At 34.7% G+C, this 24,253-nt stretch overlaps 1 protein-coding gene across 13 annotated transcripts in view; it reads right to left on the bottom strand.

Annotated features, from left to right (window-relative positions):
* Positions 1-24,253, bottom strand: part of SHLD2 (shieldin complex subunit 2) — a 44,632-nt gene that overhangs the window by 11,534 nt on the left and 8,845 nt on the right. For 5 of the 13 annotated variants that reach the window (XM_052798820.1, XM_052798821.1, XM_052798827.1 and 2 more), the window contains exons 3-7: positions 10,516-10,622; positions 6,385-8,884; positions 4,999-5,106; positions 3,984-4,178; positions 1,460-1,594 (exon numbers count right to left, since the gene is read on the bottom strand). In XM_052798820.1, the coding sequence (XP_052654780.1) occupies positions 1,460-1,594; positions 3,984-4,178; positions 4,999-5,106; positions 6,385-7,900 (1,954 nt within the window). In that variant the 5' untranslated portion in view covers positions 7,901-8,884; positions 10,516-10,622. Of the gene's footprint in view, positions 1-1,459; positions 1,595-3,983; positions 4,179-4,998; positions 5,107-6,384; positions 8,885-9,939; positions 10,014-10,515; positions 10,623-12,560; positions 12,662-17,803; positions 17,855-20,316; positions 20,433-22,708; positions 22,750-23,269; positions 23,337-23,875; positions 23,942-24,253 lie in introns of those variants that run through there. The other 8 variants (XM_052798816.1, XM_052798819.1, XM_052798818.1 and 5 more) reach the window with 8 other exon arrangements.

Raw genomic sequence — 24,253 nt, 5'->3', positions numbered from 1 at the left:
TCCTCTACAACACTATGAGGTTTCTGATCTGCTAGTACAACCAGTAAACACATACCACAGCTATGCCATGACTCCTAGCAAGGATGGACATCATGCTCTTCCTGTAACCCACTCACACTATTTAGCTGTTGTGTATGCTTTAGTATCATGTGAATTTATCTTTCTGGCTATCTTACTGGGATCAAATGTTCATGGTTTGTCTGTGATTAAGTATTTGAACAGTTGAGAAATCACTCTTATCTTGAATTTCAGATAATTCTTTAATCATTAAAATGCCAACAGAATACTAGCTGGAGAATGAGACACAAGCTTTACATCAAATACAAACACTTAATGCTACAGAGACCTACATCTTATACCTTTCTGCTTTAAGCATCAGAGGATGATATATTACTGTGTCTTAGAAATTATCTTTGGTATCTTCTTTTTGCAGCTAGAGAAAAAAAATTAAAATTCTATATTTTGAGAAGTATAATAGTCTACCATACTAAATCCTATAAGATTTCTAAGCTGTTCTAAAGAACTGCATATACCTACTTACTCTGAAGTATGCACAAAAATAAGAGCCATGTAGATATTATGCAGTAAAGTTAATTGATTAATGCTTAAATTGGACCATCTTCTTCAAGTAGTTTAAGAGGTAGTTCTTGCAGTAAATGATTTCTAGGAGTGGAGATTACTTACAAATTGAAGCAGAACTGGCAGAATTCAGAGTGTCTACATTTAATATGTAAAGATTCACTATGAGGTTGTTTAACTTTTCTGGGTTTTATTTTGTGCTATACAAAAGCTGGCTTTTTAGGCAGACATATTCAGTGCTTCAAGTAATACAGCATTTACTTAAGTGTATCCATTGATCAGAAATACAAACTCTTAAATTATCAATTTAACAAAAACCTAGTTGCCTTATTTTAAAAGAGCAAAGCCAGGAATAAAACAAAAATTTGGTAGTAGTCACTGCTAAAACACAGGCTATGTATCTTGCAAGAGATGCTTTTAGTCATTTACAGCTAAACTTGATAGCAAGACTGTTAGCATATAAAGCCTGACACTGTAGTAAGGTGGAAAGCAGAGAATGAAAATCAGAACTAGAAAAAAACCCAGCAATTCATGCTAAACCAGACAACAATAAGGAAGACTCAGCAAAACTGATAACATAGTTAACATTCAAGATTTTTTTATAGTTACATAACTAGGCACCAGTACATCTTATATCTAGATTCAAGTTTCTAAATACTCATGCTTTCTCAGTCTTCTAAAGTGAGCGCATTCAAATTCTTTTGCTGATGGCACTGCTTCTAAACAGAGAAGACATGTTAAAATTGGTATCAAATATGTTGCCCTTCCAAGAGAAGTATTTAAAGGGTGAATGGAAAAAAGTTACCAGCTGCACATTTTAAAGATGTTAATAGCATCACAAAAATCCTTTTACAGCTACCTACGGGTACAAGGACCTTACCTTTTTTCCTTTGAAGTTGAGGGCACCAGGCAGCTCCTGCTCCCCACAGCACCATCCTATAGTGTTGATCTCTGTTCTGTTCTACTGTTAGAATAATTTTTCTTTGGCTGCCACCTCTGTAGGTATACACAGATTCTGAAAAAGTTCGAAATTGTACGACTTCCACAGTAAAAAGCATATAAACACACAAACCCCACATGCCTCAATATTAAGATAAAATCATGCTGCTAACATATTTTACGGTACAATTATAAGCAAATAAGAATAAACCTACAATTTCTTCAGGACAGAATGAAAGCAATCTCATTTCTTCAACAAAATGATTCTAGTTTGAAGGAATGCATAAAGTATATTAATTCACCTTTATCCACCTAAATACTCAGCAACTGGACACCTCCCTTTGAAACAGCAGGTGTCTGAACATCTTTCAGCTCCCACTCATCCTGACTGGTATAAGTGGAAAGAAATTGTACTCAATCTCTCAACAACAAACTGTCATAATCGGAAGTTAAAGTTCCTGTAACTTCTGTGGAATACACTGAGAGGAACATTTCTCTAGAATTATTCACATAAAAAAGGAAACTATAGTCATGTACAAGCACACTAAGAGGATTAGTAACAGTACGTATAAATTGAAACAATTAAGAGCTCTACAGCACGCTTACCCAGGATACTACCTGTAAGTTTCAGCTGCACACTAAAACCACAATATTTTTTATAAATAATTTTAGAACAAGAACTCTTACTTTAAATATCTAACAGTTCTGAGATTTATGTACAATAATAAATTATGAAGACTTCTATCTTCAAAATTCTCCATTTATAATGAATAAACATGATATTGACAGTCTAGGTAAAAATGTGAATCTTATGAATACAAGATGATAACGCAATATGATCAGATTTATGTGCAAAGCTTGAAGTCAAGCACTAAGAAACAGTGGTACTGTAAAGAAAAGATAATCAGAACAGTTATGCAGGAAAAAGAGAGGAAGACTGCTTTTCCAGGTGGGAACAGTGGTCTTCAACTGCCCAAAGTGTGTTAAAAAACAATGGCAAGACACTACATGAAATACTGAGAATGCCCCAAGATAATTTGGTTTTGTTCATTTCAGAAGGTGGAGATGATGCTAGGAAGCAGCTGTAAGGCCTGATTATGAAGAAATGGAAACAAATTATTAATTTTAACATGGAAAATTGCTTCAGCAAAAAGAATCTTGAAATAACTGCATTCACTATTAGAAGAAAAGGAATGTGTGACAGAAGAATAAACTCAAATCAGTACATGGACTGTTGACCATGATTCTTTGGGGGACAGGAGTCTTTGCAATAAAAATATACAGGAAACTCAGATTTCCAAAACAAATTATATTAATGGTATTTCTCTGTTGTGCCCATGTCGAAGAAATAGGAGTATCACAGTAAGACATCTAGTAGTTTCACACTGTGCATTTTCCAGTGTTCAAAATCAAAAAGAACTTGTACAAAAAGGCACACAAGTAAGGATTATTATAAATAAATATTGCACGTATTTAAGAAACCAGGAATGCTTAGCTTTAAAAATCTATTCAAAGAAAGAAAAAAATAGAAAGAAATGAACAGGAAATGTTCCAAAGAAAACATTATAAGAGAGCAACACAGTTCCATTATAAAGTAAGAAAGGCAAGCAAATCCTAAACCATTAGATTAAAATAATCAGTAACTTACTTCATTCTGAATAACATGATTTATAGTGCAATCAAATTTTCCTTTAATGACAGGATGCTTACATGGAAGGTAATTGGCAGGTGAGCTTTGAATTAGTAAAGCTTGACTGTCCCACATGAAATTTTCATAAACCAGCCCCCTTTCTCAAGCAGTGGTCTACAGCAAGAATGTAACTCTCAAATTTCAAAAGCCATTAAAAAACATATTTATGTTCCGCTACCGTAACTGCAGCATCTCCGTCTTTTCAGCAGTCCTGCTATACATACCTATCTCCCCTGAAAAGGATTTTGAGTGCACACTCCTCATATCTAATATATTCCTGCTGCCATTCCACCTCCCAACACTATACTTTGTACCCGCATCTCTCTTCAATCATCTGTCTTATTGAAGATCAGGTACCACACTATTTGGAGCTGTGGAGATGCTCAAGCCATCTTACTGACAAGTCAATACATTAGCAACTGCAGTCTGTGGTGAGCACTCATTCCCTAGTGAAAACACACCAGTCCCTCAGCGAGTAGCAACACTGATTATCAGTGCCCACTGCCTGCATGCTTCTCCCAGACACGTGTATGCTATGGATCAGCACTAGTGTGCAATAACCTCCTTTCAGAAGCTGACTACAGTCATTATTTCCTTTCTGTCTCTAACTCCTATGCCCCCCATGAGTAGAACATTACAAAGGTTTTACTTGTGACTCCTGTGTCGAACACTGGTGTATGGAATGGGAAACAACCAGAATTGCCTTGCAAAATTACTATTTAAGTTTTACCTATTGTTGAAATTTTGGAAGTTAAAGTCTAGTGCATGAACTTACCTGTTAATACAACAATGTTGATAATTTTCAAGATAGAGTGAACCAATGTATTTGCCTGGAGCTGGTCTAGCTGCATATACCGAACACTATCCAGTCTCTGAACTTGTCTTTGTGGAATGTCTCCAAAGTGTGGAAATTCTGATGATATGTATGCCAATAAGGTATGGAGAACACCACCATCCACTATAGGATAAACTTATATGAAAAAACAAAGTTAAAGGGACACCCTTTTTTTTTTTTTTAAGCTTAGAAGTACAAAAATTTATCAGTTGGTACGTATTTACAGTGACAAAACCAAACCATTTCACAATAATTCTAAGGAAAGAAATTCTTGAGAAGTGTAACACTTGATCCAAAATTAAACTATACTTTGCCTGCCTCCCCTTGATAACAGCCCAAAGTTAAACTAAGTACAGTATTTTACATTACACCAAAAACAGGAAAGAAATCTTGTATCATAGCTTGGTAAGAAGAACAGTCACTCTTGATCATTCACCCCAGAACCTGCCTTAAATAGCTGGCAATAATGGACATCAGGAAGACAGTAAGAACAATGCAAGTTCACAGTGATACTTCCACTGTATTTTCCCCTTAGTCTCCAACCCTCTGTGGTTCAGGTATCTTTAAAGACTGTGCTTAATAGCCTGCAATGAGTTACTTTCCCTGCATGAATCTACTTACTCTATAAGTCTCTAAAATTTTTGTGAAAAAATTAATCCGCACGAAATCTTATGGTTGAGTCCTGGGATAACTGCTGTTTCTTCAGTTTTTCAGAGTTCAGAGTCTTGAATGGTAACCACCCAACATTACCATAAACTCCACATGCCTATTTGATGTCATCATGTCCACACCTTGTCCACAGGTGTTCCTGTCATACTTTCCTATAGTGTTTCATACACCTCAGTTGCTCGCATTTCCACTTTATCCTGGGTACGAGGCATTGCCAACAAAACAGAGTACTTTAAATAGCTATTTTACTGTGATTTTTGTGGAAATTTATGCACTATAATCTTACATTCTTCTGGATTGAGAGCTGAGCAGTTCCCCAGATTCAGTAACTGACTGGCAAATGTAGATTGCAGCATGATTTCTCCACACCAAAGATTCTCATACATTATTATATCTGCCAGAAAAAAACAACCTTATCAACTCAGGTATCAACAATATTGAAGTGTATCATACTTTTCTTGACTATAGAACCATCATACATACAGGTATGAAAGAGTTTGAAAGATATCACTTGGAAATAGATTTATTTTTTTTTTAATCTGCCAACACCATTTACAATGAGTTAATCAATTTTTCTCAGTAGTTTGATGTAATTCTTCAATTCATATAAAATATTCAATAGCCTCATAGCAGGTACTGTATAAGTGAAGTGGGTGACTGTATTGGGTAAATTATTATTGTGCAACATTTCAGAATGAGTAGTAAAGTACTAGGCTTACCCAGAAACACTTTTGATGTATTTTGAGATGAGAATGTCTAAGCAGAAAAGAAAAAGCCCAACTTATCTTCAATCTCTTTAAAATATCTACCTTTGCACTTCCCTATAAGCACTTAAAGAACTCTTAACAAAGAGAAATAGGCATCTTAAACTGTAGCAGCAGTCAAACAATTTTATATTGTGTAATTTTTTGCACAATGCAGAACCTAACTGGACAGATCACTATCAAGTTCCAATCAAGTCCAGCCCTAAATTAGGTGCAATTTCATTTTTATAGTATTGCATTCTTACATGAGATGTGTTCTCTAAAGAGAGAGGGTTCTACTCCTGTTAGATATTAAAGAGTACAAAGGATTTATCAGGAGGAATCTTCATTATTAGCTGACATGTTATAAAAAAGGTGAACTGCAAACAGCATTTTATATTTCTGCAGTCTGTGTCAGTTACGAGTTAACAACATGATTCCTCTCAAGATGCTACTGCTAAGCTACAAAGTCCTTCACAGGAGGAAAAGTATTTCTCACGCTGAGATTAATTGTAACATCACAATTTTCTGGTCCATCTGCTGGTCCAACAGCAGAGAATTACAAAGAATTCTACAAATCAAACAACTAGCACATCTGGTTTGTAATAGGACTTGTACCTTTCAGAAAAAACTGTTTTAAAACACTGACAAGTTCCAGAATACACCTGACTACCTATGGCACTGCTGTAGTGTCAATGCACTGCTGTGTCTCAAACCAAAGACTACACATAAGAGATGGGCAAACTTCTGTGGGACAGTCGATGTTCCACTGGCAGGATGACTGAGAATTCGAAGTGATGTTGAATGATGTAAGAAAGATACTTACAAATGCTTAGCCATGGTTCCAAATTACTGGTTACATATTGTTCTATTTCAAACAGGCATTTTAAAGATCCACATTTTAAAAAGGCAAATAAAGGAATTCTCACCTGTAAGCAGTACAATATCCCCAGGAAACACAGTGAGTGACCAAAATGCAGCACCATGCCACAGCACCACCTTTCTCTCAATTTCTGACTGGTCAATAACTACAATTGTTGCTACAGGAACTTTACATGAAGATTTTGGTCTACTCTTCACCTGTATTTCTTTGATATGACAAGGATGTACTATTGTGACCAAAACATTGTACTTTTGATTTTTACTGCAGCAATTCTTAAGTGGTGATAGTTTCTTTTGAAGTTTCTTGAACACTGTCATCCTCTCTTGATCCACTTTCATCCCAGGATCAGCTGGAGAAGAATTCAGTTTAGCTCTCTTTGATTTCAGCTGTCTTTTGAATGCTGAGTGAAAAATATGAAAGGAATCTTCACACTTCCGGGCTATTTTAGAAGAGCTCCTGTGACAACTGTCTACTTGAGAGCACAATACTCCTGAGCTCAATGGTTCAATACAGATCTCATTTACAAATTGCTCACCAGGAACATTAAGTTCTTGAGACTTCTCTGTATTTTCCTGAGCACTTCCTTCTTGTTTTATAGCTTCAAAGCAAACATTTTTCCCATCACTCTCAGAGCTGAAAAGTTCAAGGGAACTTTTATACTCTTCCTTACATTCATTTTCAGGCACATTAAGACATGTTCCAACATCAGAAACAAATTGGAGGTGATCACACTGCCTTTCTTCAGGTTTTTTGCCTGTTCCTGATAGTTTTATGATTCTGTTCTGCATCTCATTCCAATCTTGCACAAAAACAGCCATCTGACTTGATGTCATTATACTATGAAATTCAGTATCTGTTGACACTGCAAAGTCTGAACAATCACTTGGTTCTCCTTTTGGTTTTAACTCTTGATTTGGGAGGAAAAACATATCCAGATATTGACTTAGATGTTCATGCTGATCACTTCTACAACCCGATTGAACATCTTGTCCCACAGGCCTTAGGTGTATGGTAATCTGCTTAGTACTGGCAACCAAATGAGAAATGTCAGAGCTGTTGACTTCTAAATGACTAGCTTTTCTTTCAGTGAGGTCTGAACAACAGCCATGTGATTGTTTATCTTGTCTAGCTGATTCTGCAAATTTTTGTGGAAGGTGTTGATCTGCAGCCTGGCTTACATTTCCATGTGTGCATCTGTCTTTAGGTATTTGAAAATCAGAATAAATTAAACTTTCGGTGGTCTTAGGTGTGCTGGTACAAGTTACTGCTGCAGATACAAGAGACATCAAATATTCTTTTGCATCCATTAATCTCCCCTGTTCAGACTGTTGAGAGCTGTCATCATTTGTAGGAACTGCTGTGACTACAGAGCTTTCTGCCTGAAACACTAAGTGGTCAGCACCTTTGACTTTTTCAGAAAAAAGACTATGTGTATCATACAAACAGCAGAGTTCTCTCCATTTTTCAGCAGCAGGTGCTGAACTGCTTTGCTCTGACACCTCCAGCAGGCCTGGAATACACGGTGCTCCCACAAAAATATGAATTTGAGGTCTTTTTGACATTTTTGATTGCTGTGTTAAGTTTGACTTTAAACAATGTGGTTTATGCAACAAGCACACTAAATATTAGTAAATGCAAAAAGTTGTATTTGGCCTTTTCTTAACATTTTAGAAATACCTAAAATTTAAGGGAGTATTTCATAATTAAACTGGTAAAAACATTACTTTATTACTAAAAACCTGTAAAATTAAATGTACAAAATAAAAAATGGAAGTTATTTATTGTGTCAAACTTGCATAGAAAAATGAATTTACAGTAGGGCTTAATTTCTGATTCTGATACTTGGAAACACGTATCAGATGCACAGTTATAGGGAAGTTCAATTTAAGTTTAACTATTAAGCAGACTTATCTTCATTTATTATTGCTAATTAAACAGTCAAATGTGAATTCACTATTCAGTACTTCATTTTAATTCATGTGAAATAAATGCCTGTAAGAAACTTTCACAGCATGGGTAGGGGAGAATTTAATCTCCAAGAAAATTACAATTTCAACTAAATGATTAAACATACTAGAGCTATTTAAAATTAGTTTAAAGTTTGCTAGAAATGCAATATTTTACATGCTGTTTTAGCATGAAAATTCTGTATTTAGTGATTATTTTATTAAATGGGAGGTTTCAGGATATTACTAATAAATTATAATTATTTAATAAGCACTAAGAGGTCTGTGAAACTTGAGCAGATGATTTAGAATTTGCTTTAATTCATTTATATAATATCATACTACTCAAGAAGTTACTAGCTTTTCTAGCTAATTAAAAATAAGCCCATCCTACACAGCACAAATACAAAAGACTTTTTTTTTTTTTAATTTCTGCTATACTATAATTTTAAAATAGACAGCTACAGCTACAAGTGTTCATTAAAATGCAGACACCTAGCTACATGTTTTAGGAGCATTGTTAATAGAAGTTGCTGCAATAGGCAATTCTGCAGAGGTAGGAAACAGAACAGCAGAAATGAAATTCGGGAGCTAATCCAGCTGCAAACAGAAAAAAAAGAGCACTGAAACAAACACAGCATTGAAAGAGATTTAACTTTTCATTTAGCACATTAAATTAAGAGCCATTTTCCTAACAACCCACTAGGGGTCAATAAATCTGCACATTCATAAAGCTCACAGTAACATGGAAAAACTATAAACATCCTGGAACACTGATATACTATAGGTGTAACTGGAAAAACAATATACAACCACTAAAATTAGACATATCATGCCATAATACAAAGAAGCTACACAACACAGTAACTGGTATCGCTCAGTTTTATGCTCATTGCAACACAAATAATACTTAAAAGATTGGAGTATTCAAACTTCTGCAGTTGTACATTTAAATTTAGGCTCATAAGAATGCAACTTTTAAAGGACAATTCTCACACTTGTGAAAGTTTTCAGTTATGTAATTAAAGAATAGTAATATACAAATAACCAAAAAGACAAAATTTACAGTTCAATACCAAAATAATGGATGAGGTAAGAAGGGAAAGACAAAGCAAAGTGATAGTGAGGTTGAATCCCTGAAGTGAGGTTAAGTTTTGTAGATAAAAGGCTGCCCAATACATGATGTAAAAACAACTTCAGTAACAGATCCCCTATGACAAACAGAAAATGTTACCACTACTTTAAATGAATTTTAGAAGTGTAACCTGATGAGATTCAATAATTTCTTTCATTTCAAAATGTGTAAGTCTACTGGTAGCTTTTTTAAATTGTTATTACCTTGGTTACAGCCATTACAGATGGGTAGCTTTCTTAGTTAGGTACTCTATAGCATAACAATATAAATGTCTCTTCATAATGAGGTTCATGTGAATAAAAGGTTCAAATGAATTACAAAATATTTCTTCCACATATGTGCTATAGTACAAAAGAGGTTGAACAGCACAATTCTGACACAAGTCCACGCCATTTCTAAAGAACTTGCATACCATGCAGAGATTAATGAAATAATGAGTCATTTCCAAACTGGGCTTTGGTAGGGCAAACAGCTCTTTCACTTCAGTCTTTACCTTATTTTACAAGGGCTGAATACCAACCTGTCACAGGTATAAGATACCATCTTATTCCAGTCTTACTGTCTTGTTGCAAAAATTCTCAAGCATTTGTGTATCTAGTTTCAGGGAGATGGAAATCTTAAGTGAAATAAAATATGTTCAGGACAAAATAATTTGCTTACCTGCTTTCTATACCCTCAGAGTAAGCTTATAACAAACAGAGTTGTTCTAAGTTTCTTACAAGGAAGAACTGAGATTCAACTACACTGTAAATGAGCCCATTAAATACTTCAGTTCTTGATGAGTTCTGAGGACACTGGAAGGGCAATTTGGTTGCTAAATAGATGAGATCACTATAACAGTATGTTTAAAGGCCAGCTTAAAACCTAGAGTTGCAAGACCTTTCAGAGATTTTGTATTCATAGAAAAGTTGGTGCTTAAGATGCCATAGTGTAAAGTACTCAAAATTAAAAAACTGTTAACTGTCCTAGATTACTTCATGAAAATGTAATGTAGGGCTTCACATACTGTACTAGAGCAAGTTTTTGCACTTAAAACAAGAAAACAGTAACACAGGAAAGCTTTTAGATAACTATATATTTCAAAGGCTAAACATACCTTTTCAATACTTGAAGTTCAGTATAAAAGTAAGTTTAAGTTCCTAGAAATGCAGTTGTATTTCACTCTACTTCCAGAGATATCCCATATCATATTTGAAGTGTATTCTATAATCAGGATTGAAAAATGAATTAATCAGTTATCACTTGAAGGAAAAATATCACTGAAGAATCATATTCAAACCTGGGGTTTTTTGTAGTCCTGTCTCCTCCCCATATTAAAACCATGGAAACTAGCTTTGTTTTTAATTCCCAAGCACTACTGTATTAATTTTAATGGAAAGCTTTACCCATCTATGAAAACAATAAATTGTAAACCTAAATGCATACCAATAGCCCCAAATTTTCTTCTCAGTATATATATACACAAACTCTTTATGCAGAGTCTGAATTAAACAAAGCTATATCTTGGCATAGTTGTGGTCTTCATAAAATCTATTTATTGTTATCCTTGAGATTCAACTGGATGAATTCTTCTTACATTAAGATAAGATCCTTGTGGCAAAACAAGAGTTTTAGTTTCAAATTTAAATAAGGGAAAAACAGAAATGGGAAGATAAAGATTACAGCAGAATTATGTTTAATGATTTTCATTTGTTACAGATTAATCAGTTTTGTGGTTTGCTTTAAGTAGTTTTGCTTGCACTACAATATTAAGTAGTATGTGTGTGAGGATTAGATTACAGCAAAAAAGTAGTTATATATATATCTCTGGTTAAGGAAGTAAGGGTGTATCGCAGCATGAGAAGATTAATGAAAGAACAGGCTATTAAAAATAAAGGAACAAATAACCAGAAGGTTTATGAAGATGAGGTTAGGCTGAGGTTCCAGAGTCTCAATGTAAGCCATTCTTGGATCAGAAATGCATCCCACTAGCCCTCATCTTCTATGAAGAAGTAAACTGCCTACTTGGACATGTATTGAGATATTACAAATAGGAAAGACAGACAACTGCTGTGCCCCTTCCACATTTTTTTCCTTGAGGATTTAATTTTGTGGACCTGATAGTCTCAGAGTGTACTCTAAAAAACAAAAAAGCTAATTTGTCTTGCAACTGCAGTGGTTTGGACTCAAGCTACAGCAGGCATGACACTGCCAAATATAATTGAAAAATTTCTGCATTTTTTTCCAGAATAACTCATCTTTTCACATCTACATTTATAAATACACATTAAGATATGTGACTAATATTGAGCATTTTGAAAATACTTTTTTTAGACAAGTACCTGAGCATTTGCTTTTATAAGCACACCTTATACCTAGGTAGCATTGACATGACAAAAATGTATGAATAATAAATGGTGACTTATTTACTACAGTACTAAAATCTCACCCATGACAAATCTGTGAGCTACTGATCACAAAGTAAACTGAACACTGCCAGGATCTACTACTGTCTACATACAGGGACAATTGATGTCATTAAGCAACTGAATTTCCCTGAAATAGATTAAATTGAATTTACAATAGTATGTCAGCTATGCCAACTTCTAGTACAAAAATGAGTTTACTAAAGATGTCAGCCTCTATACAAATGTGTTCTGAATAAATATCTGGTATATAAGAACACAGCTGAAACAGTATTGCATAGAAAACATCTGAAATCAGATTAATAGCACTAATTAAGATGCCAACAATACCTTAATAGGCAAACACTTTTCAAAAAAATAACTTCTATACCTTGGTAAACTTCCAATTATATAGTATTTTATCAGCCTCTCATTTTAACTATCACTTCTATTTTGGTTTTTGTCATGTTTAAAGATTACTAAGAGTTATACATAAATTCAAAAAGTTTTCCTTAACTTTCCAGTTCTGTAATTTCTCTAAACTTAAAGTTTTCTTTCCTGATTCATATTTTGTAGTGCAAGTATATTACATTAAAGCAATTGAATCAATGTTATTTAATGAATTTTTGCAATTAAAATATCAGTTATATTTTCAAAACCTAAAATTGTGATTTTTCTTAAGAAATTCAGAGCTTAGGAATGGTAAGTGACCTCTGCCTACTTCCTGGTTCACTTAATGAGTCCACTATTGAATGACCTGCTTTGGCAATTTCCGAGCGACGACTTAGGTCAAAGATACTAAACTCCAATACCAGGAATCATCAGTACTTGTAATCATTTAAGTCCGTAAATCAGAAAAAAAAAAATTAAAGTTTGGGTAAATTCTCTGTATGCAAAATTGTTTAAAGAATCTTTGCTATGCTTCTTTAGAACAGTATTATTACTTATTTAATGAGTTTTGTTAGTGAAGTTCTTGTACTTGTGCCTTGTTTTAAAGAAAGTCGGAAAGAACAACTTTTATTACAGATCTTAAAAAATGAGCAAAAAACCTATCAATCATATTAGCAAAATGCCACTGCCACAAAGCAAATCCATTTTTATACTGTAGTTAAATTATCTGTGTGTAGACAGGGGGTTAACTCCACCAAAGATAACAGGAGCTAAAGCTCATAAAGATAACTGAAATCTGAATGCACATATCCATTGTACCTGTTAATTATTACACCATTTCTTAATTTGTGGAAAGGTGCTCTATTCATAATAGCCAATGAAAGCCTAGCTTTTTATCTCTGAAATGGTCAGAGTCTGATTGACGGGTCAATGATCTATTAAAAACCAGTAACTACATCAGCAAGTTTTACATTAGCAAGACACTGCAACTAAAGTTTAATATACCTATTACAAGAAATACATTATGGTACACAGTGTATTTCCCCCAACCTAAACAGTAAGACAGGAATTCTAAATTTAAAGGTTTTTTAAAATGAACAACTATGTCATAAACAGTTTGTTAATCTTTAGTGATTTACTATACATAGGACAAAATTAGAAATAGCTTTAATAATCCTTTCCAATAGTTAAATACTCTAGGAACACTGTGTGGTGCTATATACAAGGCCTTAAATTACCCTTAAAATACTTTAGAAGTATTCATTACTTTTCTTCCATATTTCACTAATCATTAATAGTATTCACTCACCATGATAATCACTTAAGCATTAGGCCAAGGTAATTTAAAGAGGGTGACAGCTTCAGCTTCCTATCACTCCTGAATATTAATGCTAGTCAGATGCCTAAATCCCTGTTTTTAAAAGTTATATCCAAACATAGTTTCATCAAGTCTTTACTTAAGCCCTATACACTGAAAGTAAATCACCCTAATTCCACCTCTGGGTAACAGTTTCTTTATGTCTGTTATATCATACAGCTTCAAGCTAAAAATAAAATTACAGCACTAACAGACAGCAGTGCATCAGACGACAAAGGATTAGAGCAATATAATGCAAAAGTGTCACTTTTCCCCTCTGGAATTCTCCTACAACCCCAACACTGAAGTTTTTTTGGGTAAAACCAGGATGTTCTTTTAAATTGCAGTTTTGATGTGGTACAGGTTGACGAACATCCTAACCTGTAAGTAGTTAATAACTTGATTTGTGCAATATGCAAAAGCAATTATATTGTCCTTTACCCGCTGAAATGCTGACCCTGTAGATAACAAACACATAAAGATATTCTTTAAATTCTAAATTTTAACTTCTACTGTGAGCTTTCCCCTCCCTCATTTGCACACTTGATTTTACACTTCTCCTATGTGTAGTATAAACAAAATTAAAGGACTGTTTCACTGACCTTACAACAGAAGAAACTGAGTTATTAATAGCCATCTTCAGAGTATTTACTTTCAGTTCAATTCAAGCGGTAGGGTTGTTTGGTTGTTTTGGTGGTTTTTTTTACAACAGTTCATTCCATATGATGGTAGAGCAGAAAACCTACTAAGACACTGGCTAACCAAAGGAAACAGAAATAAACCTCTGGATGCAGAATTCTGATTACACCATAGGAAACTCTTCTGGCACTTTTACCATGCTGCTTAAATATTCCTCCAAAATTCAACTTTATCTTTTTAAAAGCCAGGTAGTGTAGCTGTACAACCACCTTGGAAAACATGAAAAAACAGCAAGCAGTGTAGTAACAGTTTCATACACTTAGAATCTGAAACAACTCCAGGATGAAGTGATGAACACATTACATGTTTGCTTGCAACCTGTGCAAGAAAAGGATGATGTTTATGCCAACAACGCATGCTGGCACTGCAAGTGAATCAATACACCAGCAACAGCACCTATCCACCAAATCAATAAGAAGCTTGGTCCAAATATATATGTATTGAGGAACCCAATGTAAAATAAAAACTGCCAGAAGAAATCAAGCTAAGCAACTCATAGCTGAAGCAATTTTATATTCTACATAAGATTAAGGGATGTATCATGTGGGCTTAAAAGAAGATTATACCTGTAAGTGAATGGAGATTTAAGCAGATTGCTTTAGACAAGGCTAGTGAGACCTAACAAGAAGTCAAGAGAACACCCATGTGGGAAAAAGTATAGTACATATAGGCAACTGGGGAAACAGATAGGATAGGTAATTACAAGTCTTTTTTTTTTAATCATCCTTTGGTGATGGTAACAATCACCAAATACCTTTTATCTAAATTTTAATACAATGTTTCAGGCAAAGACTATAGTCCTATCTATAACCGACATGTTTAACCAAATGTAATTTTACTCCAAGACTGTTATTTGGCTCACATAATAAAGTTAATTTTCTGGAATACAGTGCACAGAGGCAGTTGTCAACCAGACACAGTGGTATAGCAAGAATCCTGCTAGTCAATATCTAAATTTATGAAAATCCCAAGCTTTTATTTGCCTACAGCAGTACCTATAATAATTAGTATGAAGTTACCTCTAAATGCTATCTGAATATAGATTATTATTGACCATAAAGTAATTTCTTTTAGTACTTATTATTTATATTAAATAGCAGCAATACTAATCCGTTCAGTATTTAGTTCTTGTCACTGGCTATTACCAGAGGACTACAATACCATTTGGTCTCAAGACAGGTACAGCTGGTTTACAAATATATAAAAGCTGTATTCAGCAATACATAGCCATAAAACAACATGTACCCAAACTTTTTTCCTCACCTATCTGCAGCGCTTTCAGTAACAAAACACTTTTTTGAATACAAAACACCTATGATTTAGGCATTGCAATAGAAACCTTCCTAAATACTCCTGAAGCATAAGCAGGGATATCAGTAATTTAAACCAAAAATGAGTGTTTTGAGAAGTTCCATACAATCTGACACTTTTCAAAAGTTAAATCAAAATACTGAATAAAAGGCTAGCAACACTAAGTTGTTCTTCATAAGTTTTGCTGAACTATTAAAATAAATAACTAAGGCTAGCAATAACTAAGGCAAGCAGTCAAATAGCATTGTTAACATTTAGTGCGTACCTACTTGCCTGCAGGATCAAGGCCTGTGGTTTCTAAAGCTGTGCTCTAAGAGGGAAACATTTTCCTTGAACTGAAATAAGGACATATCTTCCTTAAATACAAGCTTGGATCATATGGAGGCATCTACTCAGCAGTTGAATCAGCCATTTTACTTTAGAAGGATTATTTTTTGGAACCAAATGATGCACAAATCTGAACACTGTTAATACATTTTCAATTTAGCCAGAGATGGGCTTCACTGTGTTTGAAAACTGGAGTAAAGGTAGTAGGCTTTTGTGATTAACTTGATAATTCTTTCCTCACTGCCTTTGTGCCTTGCAAGATCTCCTTTTAAGTACATGCTATTTATTGATTTTTATTTTGCAATACATAAAAACACATAATTAAGGAGATATGAACATACAGTGGCTGTTACAAACAAAAGAAGTTAAAAGTTCAGAAGAACAGTGACCTTTTGTGTAGGAAAAAGATAAAGGTAAAAGGTCAAAGATCAACAAAACATGCACAGCACTTCTGTGTAAGAACACTCATTCCCCAAACCCTTATTTTTGAGAACTACTTAAACAACTAAACTACTATACCTTCTGTCAAGAAAGATATTCTTCCAGATATTTCAGCATATTCAAAGAACTCACAATATTAGAATGACATCACGACAGCAGCTAAGTCTGCAGAAAATTATCCACAGGTATCATTACCAATGGAAATCTATTTTAGGACTTAAATCTTCTGATAATCTGAGGTTGATAAAAAAATACAGGACCTAAAATGAAAGTGAGGCAACTAGTCAAAGAAACATGATCATAATAGCCTTATTTCCATCAGATTAACTGCCTGTAGATTTGATTTATTAGGATCAGAAGATAAAAAAACCAAGATCTCAAGGCTAGCATCAGCTTTTATTTTCTTCTTGTAAAAGTCTTGTCTGTTTTCTTAAACTGAATTTTTTTGGCCAATCAGGAAAATAGGACTTTTTTCTAAACTGAGTAACAATTCACTGAGCTTTGATTTAATGGATTTCTGTAAAATCTGTTTCTAGAACAGCAAATACCTTTCAGCCTGACTTAGCAATACAAATGCCAGAACATCACTATGATATTGTGCAACAGGTATTGTAATATTAATCAAGTACATCTTCCTGCACAAATCCAGTGTATTTCTAAAAAAAAAAAAAATTCTTATTTAGGCTCAAATCATGTGAATTGGTATTTCACGTTTTGAAAGTTACTGGAATCCACCTTACACAACAACTACATGCATCACTGGGATTAACTGATTATAGCACACAGATAGCCATAATCAAAGGCTGCTCCTCTCAATTGCAGTTGCTTTAGGGGCTTGGGAAAGAGAATTTACTCTCCCATATTGTATGTGGCTTCCACACGATGGTAGAAAAAAATTATTTAAAATACAAAGCCACCACTAGTATCTTCTCACCTTTACAAAAGCTTCACTCAAAAAAGATGAAGTTTTCTAGCAAAAAACTGGATGCTGACTGCAGATTCATAGACAAAAATGGGGTATCATCAATGTTTTGGACAACAGCCATAGGTAAGACTGTGCTATGCTTGTGCTTTTGTACTGTGGGAGACAGGGTGTTGAAAAGGTATCATTTGTAAGTCTACTTAAGTGGGATAAATCAGTAATCTACTAGTGTTAGTAAAATGCCTTTCACTCTCCACCACAAGTGGCTATGTTAGAAAAGCCGCACTTCCTCTTGCATTTAAGGCAAGTGGGGTATTTTTTCCATTTGTCAGCATCACTAAATAATTCAAGTTAGATGCCCATTAACTAAAAGCACCAGCCACCCACTCAAAGAAGTCATACTAGGAGCACACAAGTCATCACTAGATAAAGACATGCTCCAAGGCTGTGTGTGCAAAACTAGAAACTACACAAGCAGTTTCAGAAGAAGCCAGATGGCATACAAGTCCACAAGACCTCTTTAGACCAATAGCTCAATCAGGAGTTCATTTACCTCCTCACTGTTGATGCAGGATCTCTCCAGAAGAGCAAATATTTAACCTTCCTGTAAACAGAAACAACAGCAAGTACTCTTTGACAGGACTGGACCTATGGCACCGGACCTCTTCTATTCTTTCCCCACTCAAGCCACATTCTGCACATTTTATCTGTTTCTGTAGCATGCAACTACATCCTTCATGTGGTATCATTAGTGTGTATTAGTGAGGTTCAAAATAACTGGTGATCTGATATACTAGCTTCACACAAAATTTCTATAAATCTAAAGTCTCAAAAGGAAAGTTCATAACACATGCTTCTGATGCAAGCATTGTATTTTAAATAAAAACCTGGACAGATGTTAACTACATGACAGTACTGACTTTTACATCCAAATATCTAGTATTTCTGTCCTTGAAAACGCAAAGAAATTTCCAGGTTATTTTAAGATCTTCCTATTGCACACACTATACACCTCCCCCCAAGAATACATTTCAGCCTTAAAAACTGAAAAAGATAGGCTCTTCTGTCTAGAAGTTCAGAGGTTTAAGATTTTTTCCAGAGATAAAGCTCCCTTAAGGAAATATAACCTTCAGACTTGGGCCAAGCTGGCTCTGTACAATAGTGAATAGCACTACAAAGATCACAGACGGTTCACTGCACACACTTGCTCCTTATTGTGGCTACAGAAGCAACATATCTACCAACTTCTTTATAGAACTGTATGAATGTCAGCCAAGCAAATGCTCTTTCACAGGTATTATGGCTAAGGAGTAAAGTTGTTAATTTACTAGAGCCCTACAGAAAAATCAAGATAAAAATTTCAGAGTATTTTAAGTTAGTAAAAACTACAGTGAAACTTCTACAAACAGAAAGAAAGTTTTAAGTCTTTCAGCATTTACCTAGCAAAAAATTAAGAAATTATACATAAAGGAAATTAGCATTACATTTTTAATATATAAGCCTTTACATTTCAATGGTTTAGATAGATGTTAGTTTAGCAAACTGGTTAAGCTTTAACAGAGAACAGGTGACACTGAGTAACTATCAACACAGCTGACTGAGCCAAAGGTGCCTTTTAGATGCAAATTTCCCTATTTCAAAGGGATAACTTCTCTCAGACTTTAAGGCAGCAATGTACTTAGACTAGTTATTCAAAATAATTTGATTGATTATACTTCAAAAAAATTGTAGATCTCAATTTCTATCCTACTACGCCCATAAAAGTTAAATGAAATCATCACAATTGAACAAAATCTGTGAATAAAATGCTTGAAACCTTGATTTCTACGGCCTGTACATCTATCTACCCCTTTCCATAGTAATTCAGCTGTCTGAAAACACCTCAAGCAAAAATCAAAAAACTCAAGGTATGGTGTTACAAATCGTCTTGGGTCTCCCTCTACTGTTGTGTCATAGAGCATAGCAGTAGTGCATAGCAGCATAACCACTGATAAAAACCTTCCTGCACCTTTGCTCTCAGTAAAGATGCATCATTTTCTCCACTGTTTTTGTTAGAGGCAATACCTCAATTATTTTCTGTACCATGCTTATGTAACTATTGCTGTGTACCTTCACTTAGTTGCCTTTAATTTAATAACTTTTACAAATTATTTTGTTGCTTGCAGTACTACATAGTCCTCATTTTTGAGGTGTATTACTCTAAGGGGTTGAGATCAGTCCTATCTGCCTGACTCACAGTTAATCTGAGAAGTCTTCAACATCATTTATTTCCCCCTCACCCTTTTTACACCTGGGAATATTCTGCCCATCCTAACTCTTCCATCATGTGCTTTGGGAGAAAGTCCAGCCACATATATGCAGACTTAACATGTTCACACACACCAGCAACCCACTGAAAGGAAAGCACCTTTCTTGAGAAGCTGGTACTCTAGATGATCAATCTTACCACCAAACTATGTTGACAAAACCAACACCACAAAAACATGAGGGAACCATGAAATTTTAGGTTGTGTAACTTTCAAACCTCCTGAAGTATGAAGAGTTAAGGATAGAAACTAAAGAGGTTTATCTATTCATCCATTTGTATTCATGCAGAAGCTGCTCCAAGCTGAAGTACAACTATAAATTGCCTCCGAGTATAATTCAATATAATGAGGAAAGACTAGGTTTAACAAATGCTCACCTCATAGTTTACTTAATACTGTGTACTGGAACTGTAATCCTGTTTGCAAATACATTTTTTTTCCTGTCTGCCAAATGTTTCAAGTTCTATACCTGACCTTTACTAGGATAGAAACAGTATGACTGATAGTGTACACAAGGCCAATGTGGCTACTACTGTACTAGCATAATTTTTATCCGCACAACCATGTGAGCTGCTATACAAAGCTAAAATCACAGTAGTCTTCAGAAAAATATTTTTAAAACACTAGTAGGAAGTTTTCATATAGAACAGAAATGGCAGTGTCAATGTTAGAAATGTATCTTTTTAAGAAGAGTTCTGTTTAATGCCCCAATATACAAATTAGTTTGGTACTAAAGTAGATCTGAACAGTCTTTTGTAACCTGCCCTTATTCTTTGCCAACTGATACGCTTGTACAGAAGGACAATTACAACTATGTATGACTCAAGGTACTTCAGCTTCATGTGCACACAGGTGAATTTTACCTTCTGTAAAGACCTGAAATAGGAAAATTAGAGGTAAAATAAATTATGACTACTGCAGGAAGGTGAAGAAATACAGGGAACTTGCTATCCACTCCATATCAAACTATTCTATGTCTTTAGCTAACCATTTGAGTAACTCCAGATTTTACTTGCTTGTGTTAGGAACCACATGGAATATAAATAATCAGCTATTGTAGTATTGAGCATGTAACAGGTAATGACTAAATACACATTAGTTTTGTCCTTCCCATAGATTTCACATTAAGACCTGTTTATATGAGCTTACTTTAAAAGATTTTAAAATTAGCAGATAAAGCAGAAAACCAAAAAGCTATTACATTAAACACGTGACCTATTATCTTTCTCCAGAGATTAGTAACCTTTACAACTGACAAGAGAGAAAGGAATTCAGAGCAGTACAGTTTGCTCCATCTTAGCTAATGTTCTGAGTTACCTGACATCTCATTGCAAGAGCTGTACTGATGTTTACACTACATATATAAACCTTTATCTTGCAGCTAAAACTAATATTCCATCCAAATTAATGGCAGTTTAGGAGCCATAAACTTATAACAGCAAACATTAAATGAAATATGGCAACACTTCATGTTAACCATTATGAAACACTGGAACATAAGAAAAATGTAAGAAATAAAACCACATAAAAACAAACTGTTTGTGCTGACAAATATGACAGCTTAACCTAAAAAGCAACAAATGGAGATTCAGTTTATGGTATGGAAATCAGACTAAAAAAAAAAATTGAAGGCATCTTCCCCAAAATAAAGTCAGTAGTCATCCATTAAATACAAGGTATTCAGTGACACTTGAGACCCAAAATATTAACATGTTAACTGAAAGCTTTTCTCAACAGGAACTTGTATGACATTACAATATTTTATATAATATATTACAAACTGCAGCTGCCAACATAAAAACCTTGCACAAAACTCAATAGTCAGATCACAGCAAGAGTAAATTACTAAGTGACAGGGCATGGATAGAAGGCTTTAATCTTCACAAAATAAGCAAGTACTTGATTTGATGAAGCTGGGAAGAAAAACATCCAAAGCAGTGTCCATTTAAATTGTATTCCTCATTAAAAAAGACAAATATAGAAGAGGGAAGAGGTAACATCATAATGTATAAAAGAATTAAGAACCACACAGTATGATTACGCAGTTCTTAATTCTGTTATACATTATGATGTTACTTGATGCCCCTTTCTCAGTTTGGCAAATAAGTTTTACTCTACCAGCTCTCAAGGAAGTTAAAATTCTAATCCCAAATGGGAACCAGCTGTCAAGTCCCTTTACCTATGCCTATCCTTTAACTTGGGAAACCCAGTGTTTAGAATACAAGTATTTACATTTTAAATCCAGGTAGTTTTTAAGTGTGAAGCCCTGATCCTGAAAGTTACTCTATGCATATACCATTCTCCAAGTAACCCTGAAATGACACACTGTTTAGTGGGCAACTGAGATTTTCACTGAGGATGTAAAAATGGAGAGAGAGGCTGTGCATCAGTGGTATCCTCCACTGCTGAGCAATGCAAAGCCACTTGTACTGTACTGCCGTATAGAATGGCGGTGTTATGAAAAGTTTTTCCCTCCCCAATCACAGCCCAGCTTAAGACTGTAAACACCATAAAGTGAAAGACCATAAAAAAATGTCTTGACTCAAACTTATCTTTCAAAAAAAAGAAAATCTCACTCTTGCAGACAACATTAGTATTTTGGAAAGGGGTGGGGAAAAATCTTGAGACTTTGAAAGAATGGGTTTTGACCTATTCAACTGCTCACTTTATATGAATCAAATTACAGTTAAGTAGGGACTGCAGCTGTTCCTATTTAGGAGTTATCTAGGGTTTTCCACTTTACATTAGATTTCCAGTCTGGTTCCAGGCTCCATGATAGAAATTTGCCACCACACTTCATACTAATACCAGTACTCATGATAACTCAAGAATAGTCTAATCCCATTATCCTAAGAAGGAAACCTGACTACTCAGGTCAACAATTGGATGTCAAGAGCAGTACCACTGGAAGAAAGTTTGTCATTGATCTTTAGGATTAGTAGCGCTTTACAAGCATTGATGCAATAAGGGGGTTGATCTTGACTGATTATTCTACTGTGGGAATGAAAGTCTCATGCCTGAGAAGTAAGAGCTCTGTCAACTGGGGGTTACACTACTGTGCACAGGAAGACTGGGCTAAACTGCAATGTCTGTACTCCCAACAGGTCAATTAGAATTAGCAGTCCATGCAGTTAAAGATCTGATAAAGTCACCTTGATCCATCTCATCTTCAGATTTTATATTCTCTTATAACCTAGGATGGAAAAACAAAATAGAAAAAAGCAAGCACAGACAAAGCTCAAGGAATTACAATGCTTTAAAAAAGTTGATCTGACATTCTCAGCAAAAAGGCACAGTCATATCTACACCGGCACATTCCCAAGGAACTCATGCCAATTCCAGTATCTATTTCCTGTGTTTGTTGAGTAACTTCAACTTACTTGGCATTTTAGAAAGTTTTATAACCAAATATAGTCACAAGTCAAGTTATATTACCTTCTCTTCACCTGTCAACATCCAATCAGCTAGATGATGACTTGCTGAAAGACTGATTTTTTTCAGACACATTAAGCACATAGTATGGAAATAACTGAAATAAAATCAGCTAGAAAAACACATATGTAATGTATTTGACAATCATTCCTTTTATCCAAACTGACACGTTAAAGCAGAAAGTATTTGTTAGTCCAAGAGAACTTCTGCTTATTTCTCTAACACTAATTTCTATGGATTCTTTTAATCGAACAGAACCTGGAAAATCCTACACAACTTACATCTTTTCATTATCTTCAAAGTAATGTGAATAGACTGTAGTTCCATTAGACCTCACTGTTTCTGTTCCTAATAAGGAAAAACACTGAGTAAATTTAATATGCTCTGATAAAGGATAAACATTCAAGACAAGTATTTTACTTCCACTTAAAAGACAATCTAAGACTTTCCTGTATTTCTTGAGAAAATCTAAGTTTGGCAGGAAAGAAAAACTGTATCAGTTTATTAGAAAAGCAAATTCCATTAGCTTCTCATTGAGAATAAGTACTGTCCATGCTCTGTAATTTCTAACCTATATTCATTCAGATCCAAGGACCATACAAGCTTGCATAACCATCTCAGTTACAAACGATACTTAATGTATTTGTCCTCCCCATACCTTTAAGAAGTAGGGAATAAATTATCAACTGTTTTTCTTATGGGAATTGAGGCTAAGAAAGATAAGTAATTTTGGCTCACACAGTAAGCTGAAACAAGTAGAAAACTCAGTCTGTGTGAATCTTTCGTACCCATACTTTAAACATTGCACTATCATTCCCCAATGCATAATCTTCTGCTTTTTTGGTAAGTCACAAAACTATCCTTATTATCTCAGCTCTTCAGCTTACCTACTGAGATTTTAACATTCATCATCTCTGGTTATCCCACTTCTGTATCTGTGATTTTCTCTCTTCCTGCAATATAAAATTTATTGCCCTCCTCAAATGCTTTTATTCCTTACTTGATGTCTCAGGTGCTGACTTACACCAGCATGAAAACAACAAGCAATCCAAAGTTGGTATTAACACAGGGCACCTGGTGTTCCTTTTTTTTTGTTTAGTTCTTGAACCTCATACACTATTTGAAAGAGGTTTTCTCTTACCTTATATATTTTGCAGAACCTACACACACAACTAAGCCTTAATTTTCAAAACGTTAAGAATTACTTTAAAATTTAAGTCCTGAGACAGTGCGCTATATTCTGATTCTCCACTCAGAGAAAAAAG

This window comes from Harpia harpyja, chromosome 10, assembly GCF_026419915.1.
Source record: "Harpia harpyja isolate bHarHar1 chromosome 10, bHarHar1 primary haplotype, whole genome shotgun sequence".
NCBI lineage: Eukaryota > Metazoa > Chordata > Aves > Accipitriformes > Accipitridae > Harpia > Harpia harpyja.
The sequence above is the reverse complement of the archived record's forward strand: the minus strand, read 5'-3'. Positions and strand labels throughout refer to the sequence as shown.